We start from the raw sequence: 21084 nt of genomic DNA, 5'->3' as shown, positions 1-21084 counted from the left end.
TACTGATTTTGTGTGTGTGTGGTTTTGTTTTGTCTTGTCTTTTCAAAAGTGTATATGAGTCAGCCCTAGATCTGTGACTTTCCTTTTCTCCACTTGGATGTTCTTAGAAACCAATGGCTTCTTTCCCTACATATAAATTTCACAAACTTCAAACTGCTAACCTGAGACTTGCTTGCATAGTAGCAGATTGATTAGGCATTTAATTTTTTTTTTTTAAGTTTATTTATTTTGAGAGAGAGAGAAGAGAAAGCAGGAGAAGTGCGGGGGGTGGAGAGAATTCTGAGAATGCTCCTCGCTGTCAGCACAGAGCCCTTACTTGGGCTTGATTCCACTAACCGTGAGATCATGACCTGAGCTGAGTTGAATGCTTAATTGACCGAGCCCCCCAGGTGCCCCTAGGCATTTAATGTTTTGTAGTGAATATTTTGAAGCACTCAAAGTAGAGAGTAGTAAAATAACCCTCATTATCCAGCTTCAATTTTTAGCTACATGTGACCAGTTTTTTAAATTCTTCTTAACTTCCCCTTGTTTTTCTTTTTTTAGCTTGGAAGGCTTTGGAAAAACTTCAGACATTGTGATTCCGTACATCAATAATTGATTGTGTATCTGACTGGTCTGTTATGTATTGGGATCTAGACAAAGTCCACATGCTACCTGTATTTTTTGTGTGCCCTAAGGTTGTCATTGCCACTAAATTCATTGGGGAAAAGTGTTTTTTGTTCTTTAACATCTCGCATTCTAGATTTGGCTGATTGCGGTCTTGTGATGCTTGTTTATCTTTAGTCAGCGTTTTCCATAGATGGGTAGTTAGATCTACGATCTTAATAGAAATTCACGTTTCCAGTGAGAATGCTTTCTTTGGTGATACTGACACGTACTTCCTGTTGCATCACTTCATGAGGGTGTCTGCTTGGCCCACTTTAGCAAGGCTCCTAATTGATGGCTCATGTGGTATCAGCCTGAGCCTCTCTTATGAACCTTTTGTGATCGAAGCTTCCATCGATGATTGTTGCTTTAATCCATTCTCTCAAAAATTGCAAAGTGTTGACTTCCTAACTCTGTCCTTTTTGCATTTATTACTTGGAATTCCTTAGGGAAGAACTTCCTCACATCAGCTGTTTGGTATCTTGAAATTGATTGATTCAGGAAAGGCCGAATAAACGTTTTCGTTCCTTTATTTACAGTTTTTAGAGTAACCTCGTTCAGCTGTGGTCAGGTTGAGTAACATACATAAATTATATTTGTTACAGTACTTTCCAGGCATTCTTTTTGCTGAATATGTCCTATGTTAGACCAACGAGTCCCCTGAGACATTTGTTTAAAGATGAACTCATTTCCTGCCTTGTAGTAATAAGAGACCTGAGCGATTGTAAACTTTCCATTAAAGTGCCATAAATAGTAGGACAAAGTTGTTTTCATTCTTACTATCAATTAAATGAATCAGTGACACATCTATCCTGGCTCCATCTTTACCCCATGTATTTTGTTTTCAGGACAGTTTTCTTTGCCAATAGACAAAAGACAGCTGTATGAGTTTGACATCAAAGTTCCACTGTTGGTTCGAGGACCTGGGATCAAACCAAATCAGACAAGCAAGGTAGGTGCCTGAAAAAATGGTGGTGTTTACAGGTAGCACTTGCCTAAGAAAAGAAGGTTATTTCTCTGGAGAAGAGCCTAATTAGATTTCTCCCGCTATGAGGAGGATGTCTGATTGGCTTAAGATCTTTTAAGTGTATTTATAAGCCTTGGAAATAGTGATTTCTTTTTTTATTTTCTGGCCACCTTCCATTAACTGTATTCCCCCCACCCCCATATCATATCATATCATATCAGGATAAATAACTTTTATTTGTCCTTCAAGACGTAAATCTTTTTTTTTAATGTTTATTTTTGAGAGAGAGAGAGCAGGGGAGGGGCAGAGAGAGAGAGACACAGAATCCAAAGCAGGCTCCAGGCTCCAAGCTGTCAGCACAGAGCCTGATGCAGGGCTCAAACTCATGAACCGTGAAATCATGACCTGAGCTGAAGTCACATGTTTAACCGACTGAGCCACCCAGGCACCCCTGCAAGACTGTAAATCTCTACCTTGTCCTAGAACAGTGACTCTCCCGTGCAGTGCTCCTCAAAATCACTCTCTGAAATTGTGAAAGGTTCAACATCCACAATGGTTCTAATGGACTCACTTGGATGGAATAGAGACCCAGCCTCTGTTTTTTTTTCTTCAGTTCACAGATGATTCCGAGAGGCAGCCCGGTTTGAGACCTACTACCCTGTAGATCAGAACTCCTCAGGCAGATTTCCCCTGGGGACCTTGTTAAAATGCAGGTTCTGACTCTGCATTTCAGACTTCCCAGCCGATGTCTGCTGCTGATCTGTCCTCACTTTGAGTAGAACATTCTAGAAAGCCTGTCTTGTGAGGATTTTGTTCCTCTCTCTGTGGGACTTTTCCTTGCTAATGTGTTTCTGCTTTACTGATTCTCCTAGAACTGTCATAATGTACCACTTTCTTTCGTTGCCATTTCCATTTGGTTTCATTGTCTTTTTCCAAACTTGGTACCTCATACTGAGGCACTTTGTTCCTAGATCCAAAACACTTTGTAGGCACCCTGATTCAAAACACTTTGGTCTAACGCTTGGGAGATAAGAATTGATAAGCTCTACCAGTTATGTCTTTTGTTTCCTGATAACAGCTCTGTGAGGCAAAAGGAAATGAGCAAATACATCGTTTAAGCTAAATTTGGAAAGTGGGCCAGACTTTCTGGGTATACTAGATACTTTAGTTTAATTTGGAGGTTTAATGTTTATTTTGTTTAAATGTCTGTAATTCACTTATTTCCTTTTGTAATGCTCAGATGGAATTCTGTTGAAATTCTTTCAGAAAGGTAAAATGGCCTTCATAATTTCCTTGGGAGTTTTCTTTTTCTCCTAAGACCTGTAATCCTAAACCCAGTTACTTCCCAGTACAAATTCAGTTCCCTATACATGGGCCTTTTTTCAAAGGAGATAGGCGAGTTTGGAGGACCATTAAATCTTAAAAAGCATTTTATTGATCTCGATGTTGGGAGTTGATTCAGGGACGTGTCTGCAGCTGTGTACATTTGTAAGGAGCAGGGCTACTGGGGCCACTTCTAACCAGTGTGCGGAAGGAGGCTGAATGAGAACAAAGTGAAATGTAACAGCCAGCTGCCCATTGAACAAACCATTCCTTTTGTCTTCAAGTTAACAGTGGCAATGAGAAAAGTTCACCTTCTCTAAGCAGTCTAAATGAAACTTGGTTCTTAGAAAACCATTTCAATAATAAGTATGATTTGTTAAATGCTTCATATGTGACAGCTCTTATTCTAAGTGTATTAGCTGTACCGACTCATTTAACTATCACGGCCTTATGAGAAATAGATAGCTATCCCCCTTTTACAGATAAGGAAATTGAGGTACAAAGTTAAATGGTTTGCCCAAGAAAATGTAGCTAAAAAGTATCGCAGTCTGGCTCCAGAGTCTGTGCTTAACCTTTACAGTATAGCTCAGAAAATATTTAAGTATCTTCTTGTGCCAGCAGCCTTGGATACACAGTACTGAGCAGTCAGGGAAGATCAGTTCTTAAGTCCCTGTGTGCAGGAGAACCAGATACTTTAGCTACACTTGTTAGTGAGAGCCTCTGACGCATTTGAGCAGAGACCTGAATGTTGAGAAGGATATAGTCCTGCAGAGATTTGTGGGAGGTCATTCTGAGCAGAACAATAAGTGCGAAGGCACAGATATGAGAATGAGCTTGGCTTGTTCAGGGGACAGAATGTGGCAGTTGTACTGAATTATTTTCACTTCCTAAGTGAACCATCTCTCTGCCCTCCTCACCTTTGTATGGCTGATTGCTCCTTCTGTTTGGAATGCCCCTCTTGAGCCCCTTCCACCTCACTAATTGTCCTTTAGAGCTTCGGTTTTGGACTCCTGTCTGGAAAGTCTCTACAGACCCCTGCCCCCACTTGGGGTAGGTGTTCTTCCCATGTTCTTAGCTGGCCTCACACTTACCACACCCTACTGAGTTTGTCTTTTATCTGGGGAGTTCCTAGAAGAGAAGCACTGTCTAAGCTTAGACTACCCAGCCCTTACACACACTGGGGGACATCCTTGTTGCTTGAATGGTTAATTAATTACCAAGGTCACATAGTAAGTGGCAGAACCAGGACTGAAAATTAAGTGTGTGGTTAAAATCCGTGTGTGTGTGTGTGTGTGTCTTGCACTGCTGTGCTGACAGATGTAGTTGGAGACGTGTGAAATGCTCAGCTTCCACCGTGCACAAAGAATGTCAGAGATGGTGGGTAGTTCATCATGTGTTGACAACATAGTTGTCTCAGTGCCAGTTGTCCCGTGTGAGTGGCACAGGGTTTTGAGTTGGGCATAATAAACTGAGCCTCCAGAAGCTGATGGCCAAAACAGGGCACGTTTGACCAGTGGGGCTTAGCTGTTGGGAGATCAGAAGCAGGTGGTATGTGTGAATGCCAAAGACTGGCTTATTGAGGTTTTCTCCCCTGGATGGAAGTTAATCTAGCTTTAGATTTGGTGGTAGAAATTCTTCAAAAGGGTTTTAAGCAAGAAAAAGGTTAGCAGGAAAAAAATGACCAGCATGATCCAGGGGAAATAGAACTGAACTGGGAGTCAAGAAGACGACATAATGGCTTTAAGACTGGACAGAATAAGCCTTGTTTCCCTACGTGAAGTCGGGAAGATGGTAAGTGAAAGATTCTCAGGTGTAACTTAGTGACACCCTAGCTTCATACTTGTAGGGAAGCTGGGGTTGAGGCGTCAACCCAGATGAAGCAGCCCAAGATGGGGAGAGTTCTCTGCTCTCTTACATGGTTCCACTGCTTTCCTCCACATGGATTTGGGGTGTTCTCTGGCATGCTTTGAGTCTTCCCTTGATAACTCTACATGAATTCTTGATTCTCAGGGCTTAAATGTCTGTTTGGAAATCTGATGTATCCTCCTGAGAACCCTCTTATTTTATTTTATTTTTTTCAGTAATTCTGTAGCACTGTCATTTTTTTAGAGCTAAAAAAAAATAAGCAGCTGCAAGGCATGATATCCCTTGATTTCATGCCCCAGAATTTTCTCAGAGCTTTTACTTGATCAGAATGTCTGTATACTTCAAACCTAAGAACATTACCAAACAGTGAGGCTGTGATTTATGAAATAATTTATTTTTGGTCTTGTCAGTGCTTTTTTGGTTTCAATCCATAAATGAATCTTTATACTTATAAAAGCAGTACCATTTTAGGAACTTGAATGCTAATGTTTCTAGAAGTCATTATGATCATGGGTCCATAGTGTCCATTCTAATTTTTATTTGTAAAAACCAGAGCTAGGTGTAATTCTGTTGAATTCTTTACTCCTCCCATTTCCACTAAAAGTCTACCATCTCCTGACATAGTATGCTAATTTTGAGACTCTTCACCTCTTAGTCAAATAAAAGTCTAGAAGGTAATAGAATTTGTCCATTATTTTTATGAAAAATGTGATTATTGTAGATAGCTAGGAACGGAGAGTCCTGGGATGGTGTTTATGGCACTTGGGCCGAATCTTAGGGACTCTTGATTTGTACTGAAACCTAAAAGACCTGTCTCCCCATAGAGCAGACTCACTCGACAGAGGCCCCCCACCCCCGGTTCATACAGCTGATGGTTCTTGAGGCAATTGCTGGTGAAACAGGCAGTCACCATTTAAAAAAAAAATTTTGTTTAATGTTTGTTTATTTCTTAGAGACAGAGCACGAGTGGGGAGGGGCACAGGCAGAGGGAGATACAGAATCTGAAGCAGGCTCCAGGCTCTGAGCTGTCAGCACAGAGCCTGACGTGGGGCTGGAACTCAACAGACTGCAAGATGATGACCTCAGCCGAAGTCGGACTCCCAACCGACTAAGCCACCCAGGCACCCCCAGGCAGTCACTATTTTATATCTCTACAGGCTTTATTATTTTGGTGTTTACTTTTTTTTTGTTTTCTTATGAAACTGCCTTGGTCCTATTACTAATACCTGTGGAATTGGCTTTACGTCATTTATGTTTTAGACATGACTGAAGATCTTTTAGTCACGTGTCAGGGTCTTGTTGCCTTGATCTGATTCCGAAGGTAACATATGTGCTGCTCTTTCCTGCCACGATCTTTTCTGTATTCATACCCAGTCTTCTTGACTGTGTTCAGAGCGGTTCAGTCTGTCTGGGAGTCTTGGAATTAGGCAAGATATTTCTTACACTGGGTCTTGTATAATCTCTAGAGACGTCATTTTTGTGGGTTTTTTCCCCAGTAACATACGGATTGCCTTTCCCGTGAGTGGCTTGCCACTGAATGGTAATTTCTGACAGCTGCAGCATTACACTAAATGATTCACAGCCAAGATAAGCATTTTGGTCTGCCCTACAAGAGCCATCGTAGCCACAGGAGAGCTGGCCCCTGGATGTTGCCCTGAAGATGCTTTCTTGCCCTTCATGTCTGTACTTTTGGTTTTGTTTTTAAATTAAAAGTTCCTGACTTGGTAGGGATCCCTGTTTGGCCTTTCCTAAGACGCTCTAAGTTTTCTCAACAATGTTGAAGACTTAATTTCCTTTGAGTAAATGGTAGCTTTTCCAGTTACGAGCTGTTGGCTTTGTTTCAGTTACTTCCCTTTCATTTTCTCATCTGTAAAATGGAAATATACTGCATCCTACAGTTGTGGTGAGGATTAATTGAGGATAAACGGTAAATACTGGCACAGAATAGGTGCTCGGTAAACATTAGTGCCCCTAATTTCCATGGTGGATTGTCTTCACCATTCTCAAAGGTTTTCCTAGCCTGTGACTGAAGTGACTTCAGGTGTATGCTTAGGTCCTGTATAGGCCTACACTGTCCCCTACAGTAGCCACCAGCCACACGTACCTGTTAATGTCAAGTTAAATAAAATATATACAATGAATTTCCCCCTTTTTTTTTTCACTTTAATGTGGTCACTAGACAATTTTAAATTGCATATGTGGTCCCATTGTATTAGACTCTTCTGGTTTAGGTCCTAATGAGGATTTGTGTACAGAAAGAAAATAGTCTAATAAACTAAAGGAATAAGGCAAGGTATAAATGCAGGACAATAACTTTAATGTCTAGAATGTTTATGTAGCACATTTAAGTTCTGTGCTCTTTAAGGAACCTTTTATCAGTGCACTGTTGGAATAAGTTTTCTGTGGTCTCCAGCCTATTGCAAACATTTTTTAGTATGTGTTAATCACTTTGAGAAACTATGAAAAGGGCTAATATCCTCCTTGGTAAAAAGTATTTAACTTTTGGGACACCTGGTTGGCCCAGTCGGTTGAGTGTCCCAACTCTTGATTTCGGTTCAGGTCATGATTCCAGGGTCGTGAGATTGAGTCCCATGTCAGGCTCAGGACCCCCATTCCTGCTCCCTCTCCTCCTCCCCCTCCCCTTCCGCCCCTCTTCCCCACTCTTGCGTGCTCTGTTTTTCTAAAAATAAAAAAATAAATTTAAAAAGCATTTAACATTTGAGACTTTTAAAAATGTCAGGAGTTCATTTGAAATCAAATTTAGTGAACTATAGAAATAATCAAGTTGTAAACACTTTCTATAAATTAATTAGCCCAACATTTTCCTCATAATTCATCAGACTTCGGGCAGTCCCAAAGAAGTTTTGAAAAATGTTTTGATCAATAACAGTATAGGTTGAATAAATACATAACTTCCCAGGGGCTTATATTACAAGTCTTATTAAACCTTTATGTGTTGTTGTTGTTTTTTAATTATTGTAGTTATGTTTGAATCAATGAGTCAGTAGACCTCAGTAAGTCTAGGCTATACAAAAATAATAATAGTAAATGCTGTTTGTCTTCTGGATGGGGTGGGGAACAGCTATATTACAGGTAAAAAAGAAAAATCAGACAAACTGTGTTCTAGATTGCTTCTTTTTTCCTCATTCTCATAGATGCTCGTTGCCAACATTGATTTGGGTCCTACTATTTTGGACATTGCTGGATATAACCCAAATAAGACACAGATGGATGGGATGTCTTTATTGCCCATTTTGGTGAGTATAAAGCCTTCAATCAGGCCTGAGCCAAGACTCTGAAATAAATTCCAGGGTGTATAAATTTAGACTTAAAAATTTAAATCTTAAACTATTAAATTTGGGGAACAAAATAGAATTTTTCTCTTCTCTATGGTGGGAAAGAGTTTTCTAAAAGACTGGACCACATATAAAGAGTTCTGTATCCTCCCTTCCCTCCCCACTGCCCCAAAAAGAAACCATCATAAACAAAGTGAAGACAGGTGACAAACTGAGAAAATAGTTGCAACATACATGAAAAAGGGTACTTGGTCCTAATAGATGAGTTCTTAGAAAGCAGAGATTAATATCCCAGTAGAAAAGTGGGCAAAAGAAGTAACTTAACAACTCATGGAGAAATGAGAAATGGCCACAGTAAATGCAAAAACATTGCTCCAGTGCTCATCCAAGAAATGCTTAACCGAAGGAGGCCTTTATTGCCTACAGTACTGGCAAAGATTACAAAGATTTATACCCAGTATTTTCAGAAGTCTGAGAAAATAAAAACTACTCACACTGTGTTCACAGAAGTGTGATCAGTATGAGCTGTCAGGAGGCTAAAGGTCTTTAACAAGACCTTTCACTTCAGAATATACACATTAAGAGGCTCCTGGCTGGCTCAGTCAGTGGAGTGTGCGACTCTTGATCTTGGGGTTGTGAGTTCGAGCCCCACATTGTGTACAGAGATTACTTGAAAATAAAATCTTAAGGAAAAGAAATACATTAAGCAATTCCATCTGGGAATTTATTCTAAAGGAAACACACTTAACTCAAGAATATTTGGGCACCTCCTGTTTGTCTGGCACTGCACAGAGCTAAGGATCTGTGGAAGGATCAATATTAAGTTGGGAGGATCAGTATTAAAATGTGCTGCGGTTTACGGTGACTCATTATAAGTGACTCTTACTGGTCTGAACCTGTTACGACATATTATTAGGTAGTATATGCTTCATACGAGAGGACTCCTGTCACTCACATAAGTTACGAGATAGAAGAAATCCCCGTGAACTCATCACCTTGTTTAAGAAGGCAGGTATTCCCAGTGCTGGTGCATCCCCCCCGTATGCCTCTCCCCATCCTGCCTACCTACCTTTGTATGCCCCGTGGGAGTGATCCTTTTCCTGAATTTCATGGTTACCATTCTCTGGATTTTAATTTTTTAGTAATGATGTACATATTCCTAAACGAAATACCTTAGTTTTGATATTGTTTTGCACTCTAAAAATTATACCCTACTGAATGTAGTCTGGGACTTTTTTCAACTCAGCATTGTTTCCAAACTGATACATGTTGTTCACAGATGCCTAATTTCCATTGTATGAATGCATCACAACTTAATTACCTGTTTTGTCAGTGGATAAACCTTTCTGTTATGCTAGTTTTGTTTTAGGAACAGTGCTGTTAGAGCATTTTTATATATTTCTTCCAGTGAACATGTGTGTATATACCAAGGTATGGGAACTGCACATTGTTCTCTTCTACAGATATTACCAAGTTATTTTTATAAAGAGGTCATCAATTTACCTTCCCAGCAGCAACGTATGCGATTTCCCTTTGTTCTATATGAAACTGTCAGACAGCTTAATTCTTGCCAATCTAGTGGTTTAAAAAGACCAAAACTTTATTTGGTCCTACTACTGTGTGTGCATTTCTTTCTTTATTAATGAGATGAATCATTTTAACAGCTTACTTGACTTAATTTGTACAGTTTACTGAAGTTGACAGTTCAGTAATTTTTGGTATATTCAGAGTTGTACAGCTGTACCATAATCTAAATTTAGAACATTCTCACCTTCCCAAAAAGAAACCCCAGATATATTAGCAGTCTCCCCCCACCTTCGCTCCCTCTCCCAGCACCAGGCAAGCACTGATCTACTTTCTATTGCTATAGATTTGTCAGTTGTGGCCATTTTGCATAAATAGAATCATATGTGGCCCCTGTGACTCGTTTCTTTTCCTGAGTATAATGTTTTCAGAAATCATGTCGTAGCATGTATCGGTATTTCATTCCTTTTTATTACCAAATAATATTCCATTGTATGGATATGTCACATTTGTTAATCCATTCCTCAATTGATAGGTTGTTTTCCCTTATTGGCTACTGTGAATAGCGCAGTATTCCCAGTATACCCCTGGGAGTAGAATTGCTCTTTCGTATGGTGACTTATGTTTAACTTATTGAGGAACTGCCAGACTATTTCTTAAGCAACTGCACCAATGGTGTATAAGGTTTCAAAATTTGCTATATCCTTGCCAACACTTGCTGTTATCTTTTTATTACTTCGTAGCGGGTGTGAAATGGTATCTCCTTGTGGTTTTGATGTGCACTTCCCTAACGACTGATGATGTTGACCATCTTGGCATGTGTTTATTGGACATCTGTGTCTTCTTTGGAGAAACGTCTGTTCAGATCTTTTGCCCATTTTTTAATTGAGTTTTTGATCAGTGAATCCTTTTTCATTTATGCTTTTTATGTTGCTTCCCTTGTGAAGTGCATCTTTTTGCCCGTGATGTCCTCCCTGTTTGTGACTTGTCCTTGCTCTACATTAAGATATGAGAACACAGGAGTTAAATGTATAAATCCTCTCTTTTATCGTTGGTGTTCTTTGTATCTTGTTTATAAAAAGGCTTCTGAACCTTGAGATCAAAAACAATTTTCCTAGGTTTTCTTAGAATAGTTTCATACTTCTCCCTCTTACACGGAAGTCTTTGGTGTATCTAGAATTGGTTTTTCTGGCATGGTATGAGGAATTCAGTTTCATTTTTTTCTCTATAAATACTCCGTTGTTTTTTCTGTTCCACACATGTATCTTTCCTTGTACCAGTATCATTTTTGTCTTGTTATAAAGCTGTGTAATTAAATCTGTAAAGGCACACCTCTGTCATTGTCCTTGTGAGGATCTTAGCCACCTCTCATACAAACTTTAAAGACCACTTTTCAGATTAACTGAAAAAATTCATATTGGATTTTTGGTTGATATGCTGAATCTATAGATCAGTAAAAGGAAAATTTACATCTTTTAATGTTCTCCATACAAACTTTATACTATCTGTCTCCTTTCTAGTTAGGAAAAAAACCATTTCACTATGGGGATGAAATTACTATGCAGTTGACCCTTGAATGAGTATGAATTGTGTGGGTCCACTTACATGCAGGTTTTATCCAGTAAACACTGGAAAATATTTTGGAGATTTGTGACAGTTTTTAAAAACTAGCAAATGAACTACGTAGCCTAAAAGTATTGAAAAAATAAGAAAAGGTTAAATATGTCACACATGTATAATTTATATGTAGATACTATTTTATTTCTTACTACCATAAAATATACACAAATCTATCATAAAAAGTTAACACTTATCAAAACTTACACAGGGGCGCCTGGGTGGCTCAGTCAGTTGGGCGTCCAACTTCAGCTCAGGTCATGATCTCACAGCTCATGAGTTCGAGCCCCACCTCGGGCTCTATGCTGACAGCTCAGAGCCCGGAGCCTGCTTCAGATTCTGCGTCTCCCTCTCTCTGCCCCTCCCCTGCTTGCATTCTCCCTCCCCCTCCCCCTCCCCCTCCCCCTCCCCCTGCCTCTCAAAATTAAACATTAAAAAAAAAACTTCCACAGAACATACATGACACCATTTGAGAGAAGTGTAAAAAAATTTAACAAGGCAGGATTAAACCATAAGTGCATAAAATTAACTGCAGTACATACTGTATTTTTGTATAATTTCCTAGCCACCTCCAGTTGTTGTTACAGTGAACTCAAGTGTCATGAGTATCTGCTTAAAATGCCACGTGGTGCTAATCATCTCTGCATGAACAGTTTGTCTCTCTAGTAAACTGGGTATGGTGGTAAATGATTTTGGTTCTCGTGTATTTTTCATTGCCTTTAATATAATACCATAAGCCTTGAATAACACCATGGGACTCTTACAAAGTGCCACCTGGGATGCTAGAAATGCTCCCAAGAAGCTGAGAAAAGTCATGACATTATAAGAAAAAGTCGAATTGCTGGATATGTACTGTAGATCAGGTCTGCCGCTATAGTTGCTCACCATTTCAAGATAAATTAATCTAGCGTAAACACCACTGTGGAAAAAAAATAAAAAAGGAAATTCGTGAGGCCATTACTGCAGCCATGCCAGGAGGCATGAAAACTTGACACCTTTTGCAAAATACCTTTTTTTTTTTTTTTTAATTTTTTTTTTTTTTTAACGTTTATTTATTTTTGAGACAGGGAGAGACAGAGCATGAACGGGGGAGGGCCAGAGAGAGAGGGAGACACAGAATCTGAAACAGGCTCCAGGCTCCGAGCTGTCAGCACAGAGCCTGACGCGGGGCTCGAACTCACAGAGTGCGAGACCGTGACCTGAGCCGAAGTCGGCCGCTCAACCGACTGAGCCACCCAGGTGCCCCTGCAAAATACCTTTTTATCTGGTATTGAAAATAATAGCTTTTATGTGGGTACAGGATTGCTATACGGAAGACATACCTATAGACTCTTAAAGTGATTCAAGAGAAAGCAAAGTTATTATGTGACAACTTAAAGCAAAAGGAAGTTGAAGGATCTAAAGCTGGAGAATTTAATGTCAGCCAAGGGTGGTTTGAAAATTTTAGAAAGATATGTGGCTTAAAAATGCCAATGTAACAGAAACAGAAGAAGCTGCTTCTGTCAACCAAGAGGCAGCAGACAAGCTCCCGATGCCATTAAGAACATCCTTGAGAGTATCTGCCTACACAGGATTTTAATGCAGACAGAGGTTCCCAATTCTGGAGAAAAATGCCATGAAGGACATGTATTAGTAAGGAAGAGAAGGAAACACCAAGATTTAAGGCAGAAAGGGACAGGCTAACTCCTGCTGTTTTGTACAAATGCAGTTGGGTTTATAATCAGGACTCCTGAGCCTTGAAGGGAAAAGATAAACACCAGCTGCCAGTTTTTTGGTTGTACAACAAGAAGGCCTGGACAGTGAGAACCTTTTCCTGGATTGGTTCCATCAATGGTTTGTTCCTGAAGTCAGGAGAAAGTACCTTGCCAGTAGGGGACTGCCTTTTAAAGTTCTTTTGATATTGGACAATGAGGATGACCACCCAGAACCCCATGAGCTCAACACTGAAGGCATCGAAATGGTCTCCTTGCCCCCAAACACAGTGTCTCTAATTCAGCTTTTAGATCAGGGGGTCATAGGACCTTGATCTTCAGGGCTCATTACACACATTACTCTGTGGAAAGGATTGTCAACACTATGGAAGAGAACCCTGCCAGAATATCATGAAAGTCTGGAAGGATTACACCATCAAAGATGTCATCGTCGTAGAAAAAGCTATAAAAGCCACCAAGGCCAAAACAATAAATTCCTACTGGAGAAAACTGTGTCCACATGTGCCTAACTTCACAAAATTTACAGTAGAGGAAATTGTGAAAGAGATTGTCTATACGGCAAAAAGGAGGGGCGGGGGGGCGGGTCAAGGGTTTCAAGATACGGATCTTGGAGGATTGACAGTGGACAGTCTGGCAGAAGGGTTTCCATTATTCAAGACTGCTTTTAACGTCTTCAGTGCCATGGACCCTTCCATGATATAGGCACTGAAGCTAACGTAAACAGTGGAAGAAGGATTGGTACCATATGGAAACGGTTTTAGAGAAATGGCAAAAAAGACAAAAATTACACTGTATTTCATAAAGTTATACTGAGTGCACCTGCCTCCCCTTCTACCTCCTCCAGTGTGGAGACAGCAAGACTGGCCTCTCCCTTCCTCCTCCTCAGCCTACTCAACAAGATGCTGGGATGAAGACATTTATGATGATCCTCTGTCCTTAAAATAGTCATCATGCCAGATGTTAAACTTGTGTAGGTTTTTGTCTTTGTGTAAAAATCTAGTAACTGTAAGTAAGAAATGTATCAACAGCATCACTTAAGTATTTACTGTGTGGAATGTTGTGTACAAGGCTTCTACAGACATGGATGGCCTATCCTTACATAGGCATAAGGTGAGTGATATTTAAAGTAAAATTAATGTGTTTTCTTGCCATTTGTGCTTTCAAAGAATAACGTTACCATGCCGTGTGCCTCTCTCAAAATTGGAGAAACTGGGTGTCAGCCTGTCACCACTGTAAGAGTTTTTTAATGTAACCATGTTTTCAATGCTGTGTTATGAATATGCCTGTAATACTGTGTACCATAAATTTTGGGCATAAAAGTTATATAATCTTCCATTAAGCTAGGCTACTGTGAAGCGTTCGTGTCAGCTATACTAGGTCACCATAAAGCAGCCACATTACATGTTGCCAATGCATGAATCGTTATACCCGTAAATAGGAGGGTTTTTTTTTTCACATTTTTTCATTGTTGTTAAAACTTCTAAGTTTATTTTGAGAGAGAGCGAGCTGGGGAGGGGCAGGGAGAGAGGAAGAGAGAGAATCCCAAGCAGACTCCGTGCTGCCAGCGCAGAGCCTGATGCAGGGCTCCATCTCATGAACCAGGAGATCATGACCCAAGCTGATATCGAGTCAGACGCTTAACCAACTGAGGCACGGAGGCGACCCTCGTTTTTTCTTTTTTCATGTCTAGTGTTACCAATATGTGTTACGTGTACAGTGTGTTATATCCCTTAAGGTGCTGACAGATCATCTCGTAAACAGATGACAAGCTTACGATGCGAGAAATACAGTACCATAAATGTATATATTCTCTTCCTCGCGATTTTAATATTTTCTTTTCTCTAGCTTTACTGTAAGAACACATCATATAATAGGTATATAAAGCATGTTAATTGACTTTGTTGTTAGTAAGGCTTCCGGCCAATAGTAGGCCATCAGTAGTTGAGTTTTTAAAGAGCCAACAGTTACACGCAGATCTTCAACTGTGCAGGGTGTCAGTGCCCTTAACCCCTGTGTTGTTGGAGTGTCCGCTGTCGTTAATTTCTCTGCATTCTTGTGGAAGCACTGCTTAGGATTCCACCCTTCTCCTTGTTCCTGTTTTGTTTTGGAAGTTACTCGGGTGAGACCGCTGGTGTATGAAGGTCGCAGAGCAGCTCGCAGCCCTAGCCTGCCCCGATTCAGGAGCTGCTGGCTGCATGCGGCTATTTAAGGTCACAGGAATAAAGCGAGGATTCAGTTCCTATGTGTCACTAGCCAGACTGTTGAACAGCACAGATACAGTACATTTCAGTCAGAAAATTCTGGATGGTGCTGCTAGAGATGGGAGGTTGGCACACCCCTGTGAGCCAAATTTAGCCCACCCCCATCTTCCATAGATAGTGTTATATTAGAATACAGCCACGTTCATCCATGTATGTATTTTCTAGGCCTGCTTTCCTGTACAACAGCAAAATCAAGTAGCTGCAGCAGAAACTATATAACCACAGACCCTAAATAGTATCTGGCCTTTGACAGAAATGTTTAATGACGCTTCCAGACCATTAGTATCACCTGGAGACTAAAATACAGTAGTCACCCCTTATCTGTGGTTTCACCTTCCACGGTTTCAGTTACCCATGGTCAGCCACAGTCTGGAAGCAAATGATCTTCCTCCTGATGTGTTATTAGAAGATCAGTAGTAGCCTAATGTTATGTCACAATGCCTGTGTCATCCCCCTCAGTTCATCTCATCACGTGGGTATTTTATTCCAAGAAGGATAAGTACAGTACAATAGATATTTCAAGAGAGAGACACCACATTCACATAACTCATATTACAGTATATTGTATTTGTTCTGTTGTTATTGTTAGTCTCACTGTGCCTTTTTTATAAATTATATTTTATCATAGGTATGTATGTAATAGGAGTAAACAGTATCTATAAGGTCCGGTACTATCCACAGTTTCTGGCATCCATGATGGGGGAGGATCTTAGAATGTACCCTCCACAGATGAGGGGGGCACTACTTACTTTTGCTTGGGTCCCATCCCCAAGATTATGGTTGATTGACCTGTGATATAACCTGGCTGTTGGGATTTTTAAAGCTCTCCTTGTGATTTTAATATTCAGCAAAATTTTGAGACAACTGATGTAGACTTCTCAGATACTCTTTTCTCGTCTGCATATTAATGATGCACAAGTGTGGGGTTTTAAAGTCCACTCGAGTTTGACAGATAAGGTATTCCCCTGACTCCCAGCTTCCACAGCTGAGAGTTGGTAGAGTGGGTACCTGCAGAGGAGTTGATGGCTTCTGAAATCCTGTGACTTAACGATTTCTGAGACCTTAACCTGTGTGGGATTGTTCAGGCTTCATTATAGGATAGTGGGTTAGTAGACGCGTTCCTGTCTGTGCATCCCCCTTTCCAGGCAGCTGTGGCGTTCCGAGGCCTTGAACAGGCTACCAGTCCTTCCCACTGTGGTCAGCAGGTTAAGTGGGTGCGCTGAAGTCCTTAGAGCAGCAGTTTTCACACTTGCATTCATCGGGAATGGTTTCCCGCCCCAACTAGGAATGAAGAACTTGCATTTGCAGTAAGTCCCCACCTGATGCTAATGCTGCTGGGGAACACACCCTGAGAACCACTGTTTCAGAGTGTGCTTCTCAAGTTTTACTGTGCATATGAATCACCAGTGGATCTTACTGAAATACAGACCATGGCTCATTAAGGGTAGAGTAGGGCCCAAGATTGTGCATTTCTAACAAGCTCCCAGGTGTTACTGATAGACTGCTGTTAAAAATTCAGCTGAGTAAAGGTAAAGATCAAATTGGCTTCATTCAGTGATTTATTACTTGGGCAGTGGCTCATCTGGTAATAGAAAGGAGCTCCACCAAGCTATAAAAAAGCAAAGGTTTTTAAAGGCAGAAAGAGGGCAGAAAAAAGTCGTTAGCGAAGAATGCATCATTTCAGGCATGGTAGCCCTCCTAAGGGGAATGGAAGGGCCCAGTGGGCAGATTACCTCACTAGTACTGACCAGATAATTCCAGGTTGACTGGTTACAAGTACAAGGTAGGGGGGAGGGGGGGCTGTGATTAGGTATTAAGTCTTGGTTTGCTGACGTGGAGTTTAGCACAAGTGACTCCATTTTGGGCCTGTTGTCTCTTTTTTTTAATTTTTTAAAAATTTTTTAATCTTTATTTTTGAGAGAACTGTTGTCTCTTTTTAAATATGTGTATATATGTATATGTATATATATTTTAATCTTTATTTTTGAGACAGAGAGTGTGAGCGGGGGAGGAACAGAGAGAGAAGGAGACAGAATCCGAAGCAGGCACCAGGCTCTGAGCTGTCAGCATAGAGCCTGACGCGGGGCTCGAACTCACAAGCCGAGAGATCATGACCTGAGCCAAAGTTGGACGCTTAACCGACTGAGCCACCCAAGCGTCCTGTTGTCTCTCTTTTTTTTTTTTCTTCTTAACAGTTACCCCTTTTTGATCAGACTGTCAGCTTAACTGAGAGTGATAAGAATTTAAGGCATTAGTGTTGTTCTCAGATACTGCTCTATAGTTCTCGCAGCTTTTGTCCATCCTTTGTGTGGTATTCATAGGTCATGACATCTTTTGCTTAATCTCTGTGATATTCACAAGCCACAACTTCAGGTTCATAATCTTTTTTTTTTTTTAAACGTTTATTTTTTGAGAGAGAGAGAGACCAAACACAAGCAGGGGAGGGGCAGAGAGAGGGGGAGACACAGAATCCGAAGCAGGCTCCAGGCTCTGAGCGGTCAGCACAGAGCCCGATGCAGGGCTCGAACTCACGGACCATGAGATCGTGACCTGAACTGAAGTCAGACGCTTAACCGACTGAGCCACCCAGGCGCCCCAAAGGAGGTGATTTCTGAGTCATGAATGTCTCCTGGTAATTTCTTTCTAACTTGATGTATAAATCCAAGAGAGTCAACCAGTGAGGTGTCTTAGTTCACTGTGGAAAGTCAAGGGCACAGTTAGATAATCTAAGACATTGCCCGGCTGTGTGCCAGCTCTCTCAGCATTCATAGGCCCAAGGAGAGTGAAAACCACCACAAAGACAGACTGGATCAGGGCACAGATCATCTCTGTTTAAGTGGTAGTGTTAATGGATCATTCACAGGATTTGCTGTGTGTACCTGTTCAAACAGGGGACAGTTAGGTTTTTAGCACATAGGGAAAGAAAATCTCCCAGCCTGAAATAGTCATTCTAAATGCCTTGCAGAGGTGGGTGCTGCTGGTGAGATATTTCCGTGAAAAGGGACAGGTCTGACCTACATAATCATGAGAACGTGAGGGAGCAAGTGTACTAAAATTTACATAAATACTTGGGTCTGAATCCGGCACATAACAGTCGTAAATGGAGAAATGTGAAACAAGGCAGAGGATGTTCTAGCTCTAAGAGTCGAACTTGGTAAAAGGCTTCTTGAAGGGGTGGGGTGGGGGGCTCGATCATGGTTTGTAGTAACATTGGGAATAGAAGAGAAATTGGTCACAGGGGACACCAGAGGATCTCTAGCATCATGGGTAGATCAGAATCTTTGATGACAAATCCAGCAGTCTGAAAGGTTACCTTCCTTAGCACTTCCCTGAGAAATAACGGATCAAGCATGTTATTTTTATGGGCCAAGACAAGAGTAAAGGAAAAGAGGGGAAGGTAAAAAAATTTCATGTTCGGTTAAAAGTATGAAGTCTTGGTCCAGGGGGAAGCAGTCTACTTTGATGTCATTTGCTTGTCTTCCTCATCAGTTTGATTTGGAGGTTTCCAGTGTCTGTATATGACCAGATGTCAGGTGGAGCCTTCTTAAGCTGTGAGGTGTATACCCAAGGCTCAGTGCCTTCTAGTTTTGCAGCAGTGTTAGTGATCAGTAACCACTTGGGGAGGACCTTTCCAGTGGGGCTTGAAGGCTGTTTTCTTATGATGTTTCCAGGACATTTATTCACCAGGCTCTAAGACTGTGACCGACAGGATCCTTGAATTGGGATCCAGGAAAGCTTCATTAACCTATTGATAATAGGCTTTAGCAAAAGATGTTAAAGACTTACAATATCATGTCAGGCTAGCTTGAAACAAGGCATCAACAGAAAGTTGTATACCAATAGACATTGGTCTACCAGTAACTGTCTCATGTAGTAGAATGAGTTCGTTTCCCAAAGTGGGTGCTATGAATAGTCGTCAAGGCCAGAAGCGATGCCTTAGGTCAAAGGAGTCCAGTTTTTCAGCAAGTTTAGAGATTTGTAAGTTTGAGGATCCCATTCGTTCTCTCAGTCTTGCCTGATATAATCGAGGGTGATTGGGACAGTGATCATTTCAAGAGGTTTGCAAAGCTTTCATTAATGCTTGTATGATTTGCCCATTGAAGTGGGTGACTCAATCACTGGTGATTACAGAAGGTATACTCGAAGTGGAAAACAAGTTTTCTAACAGTCTTTCTGCTGCTATAAGGGCATCAGCTTTGCAGCAGGGCAAGGCTTCAACCTATCTGGAAGACATACATACAAGAAAATATAACCCATGCTAGGTGAAAAATGAATGAAATTCAGTTGCATTTCTGCAGAGGGTCTGGAAAGAGGAGGTTTGAGTTCTCTGAGAACAAAAATAGTTTTTTCAGGATTATGGTCCTGATAGGTCAGACATTTATAGTTCTTTAAAGAAGTTTCACCACCGATGTTTTTTATAATTTGCGTCATCTTAAATGCACCATGGTTGGTGAAGGAATGCAAAAGCCACAAAATGGGATTTGCCAGGGAGCGAGGAAGAAAGGTCTTGATTTTCCGGTAACCCCAGTCGTTTATTAAGTTTACAACCATTGTCTTCCAATCTTAATTTCTCTGTCTCGGGAACAGAATGTTGCCACGTTGCAAGGATGAGACCTCACCCTTTGCCCCACATGGCAAACTTCTGGCAACAAGATGTCATTTTTTGTAGAAGCAGAATAGACTTGATCCACATGTGCCACAACCTGTACAAGTTCTGTTGCTGCTACCTTTGCATGAAAGCCAGCTAGGGTATTTCCCTGATACTCAGGTTCAATCTTTTTAGTGAGAGCCTCAGTTTTGATGACAGCAGTTTCAGAGGGTAAAAGAATGGCAGTAAGGAGTTTACTTGCCCATTTTTGATTGGGGTCCCAGTGGACATAAGAAAACCCCTATGTCTCCAGAACATCCCCAAATCATGGGCCTACTGGCTCTCAGTGTAACAATTCTACCTTTCAGGAATTTGCATGCTGAGGTGGGGGCATAGAATAGAGCTCTGCTTATTGGGCCGAGTGAGCTTGTGGGAGATTAACAGCATAACCTGCTTGGAAGTTCCCTTTCTCGTATTTATAGTGTGACCCATCAATAAATAAAACTACTCAGGATTAGTCAAAAGGGGGATGGATGTCTTGTAAATCAGGACGCAGTGTCACAGAATGGGACATTACTACCCCACAGTCCCGGGCTCCCTTGCTCAGGCAGGGGCAGTAAATGGAGCAGGATTAAGAATGTCCTGACAGTTACGATGCAGATGAGGGGGTAGGAGTCGAAAGAGTTCCTAGGAAGTTAGTCTGCTTGCAGAAAAGTGTTGGAAGTGTGAATCCTTTTGGAATTACAAAGGCTTTAAGCTGTGTTTGGGGTGTGTAAAGAAATGTCATTTCCTAAGGTTAAATTCACCAAGGCTTCTAACTGCTGCTGGATCTGGAGCCTTACGGTGGCTGCACAGGCTCTAGCAGGGGAGTCGAGCTGTATGCTGTAACAGGCCTGTATTTATTGCCTTCTTCTTGCATCAGCATTTCTTGTGCTTGATGATCTCTTTCACACACAAATAAGACGTAAGGGTTTTGGTTTGGTTGGTTTGGTATCTCTAGGGTGGGCGGTTCTTCTAGTGCTTATTTTAGTCTTAAAAAGGCCCGTTCATGTTTATCTTCCCATTCAAGGGGTTCAGGGACTGATGTCTCGGTAAATTCATAGAGTGGGGAAGCCAACAGAGAAAAATTAGGAACCCGTAATGTGTAGTAGCCAGCTAGGTTAGAAATCCACAAAGCTATGCTTAGCTTAATCCTTTCTGGAGATAACTGGATTCCTTTCGTGCTTAGATTATGACCTAGGGTAATCAACAACGTCTAGAAATGAGATTTTTTCCTCAGAGACTT

The 21084-nt window shown here is 41.1% G+C and overlaps 1 protein-coding gene across 1 annotated transcript in view; it reads left to right on the top strand.

Annotated features, from left to right (window-relative positions):
- GNS (glucosamine (N-acetyl)-6-sulfatase) overlaps window positions 1–21084 on the top strand; it is a 55200-nt gene that overhangs the window by 18118 nt on the left and 15998 nt on the right. Inside the window, exons 9-10 of the mRNA XM_007082215.3 lie at window positions 1494–1597; window positions 7957–8058. Coding sequence (XP_007082277.1) covers window positions 1494–1597; window positions 7957–8058 — 206 coding nt within the window. The remainder of the gene's footprint in view (window positions 1–1493; window positions 1598–7956; window positions 8059–21084) is intronic.

This window comes from Panthera tigris, chromosome B4, assembly GCF_018350195.1.
Source record: "Panthera tigris isolate Pti1 chromosome B4, P.tigris_Pti1_mat1.1, whole genome shotgun sequence".
Lineage (NCBI taxonomy): Eukaryota > Metazoa > Chordata > Mammalia > Carnivora > Felidae > Panthera > Panthera tigris.
Note: the sequence above shows the minus strand (reverse complement) of the source record. Positions and strands in the feature narration are given on the sequence as shown.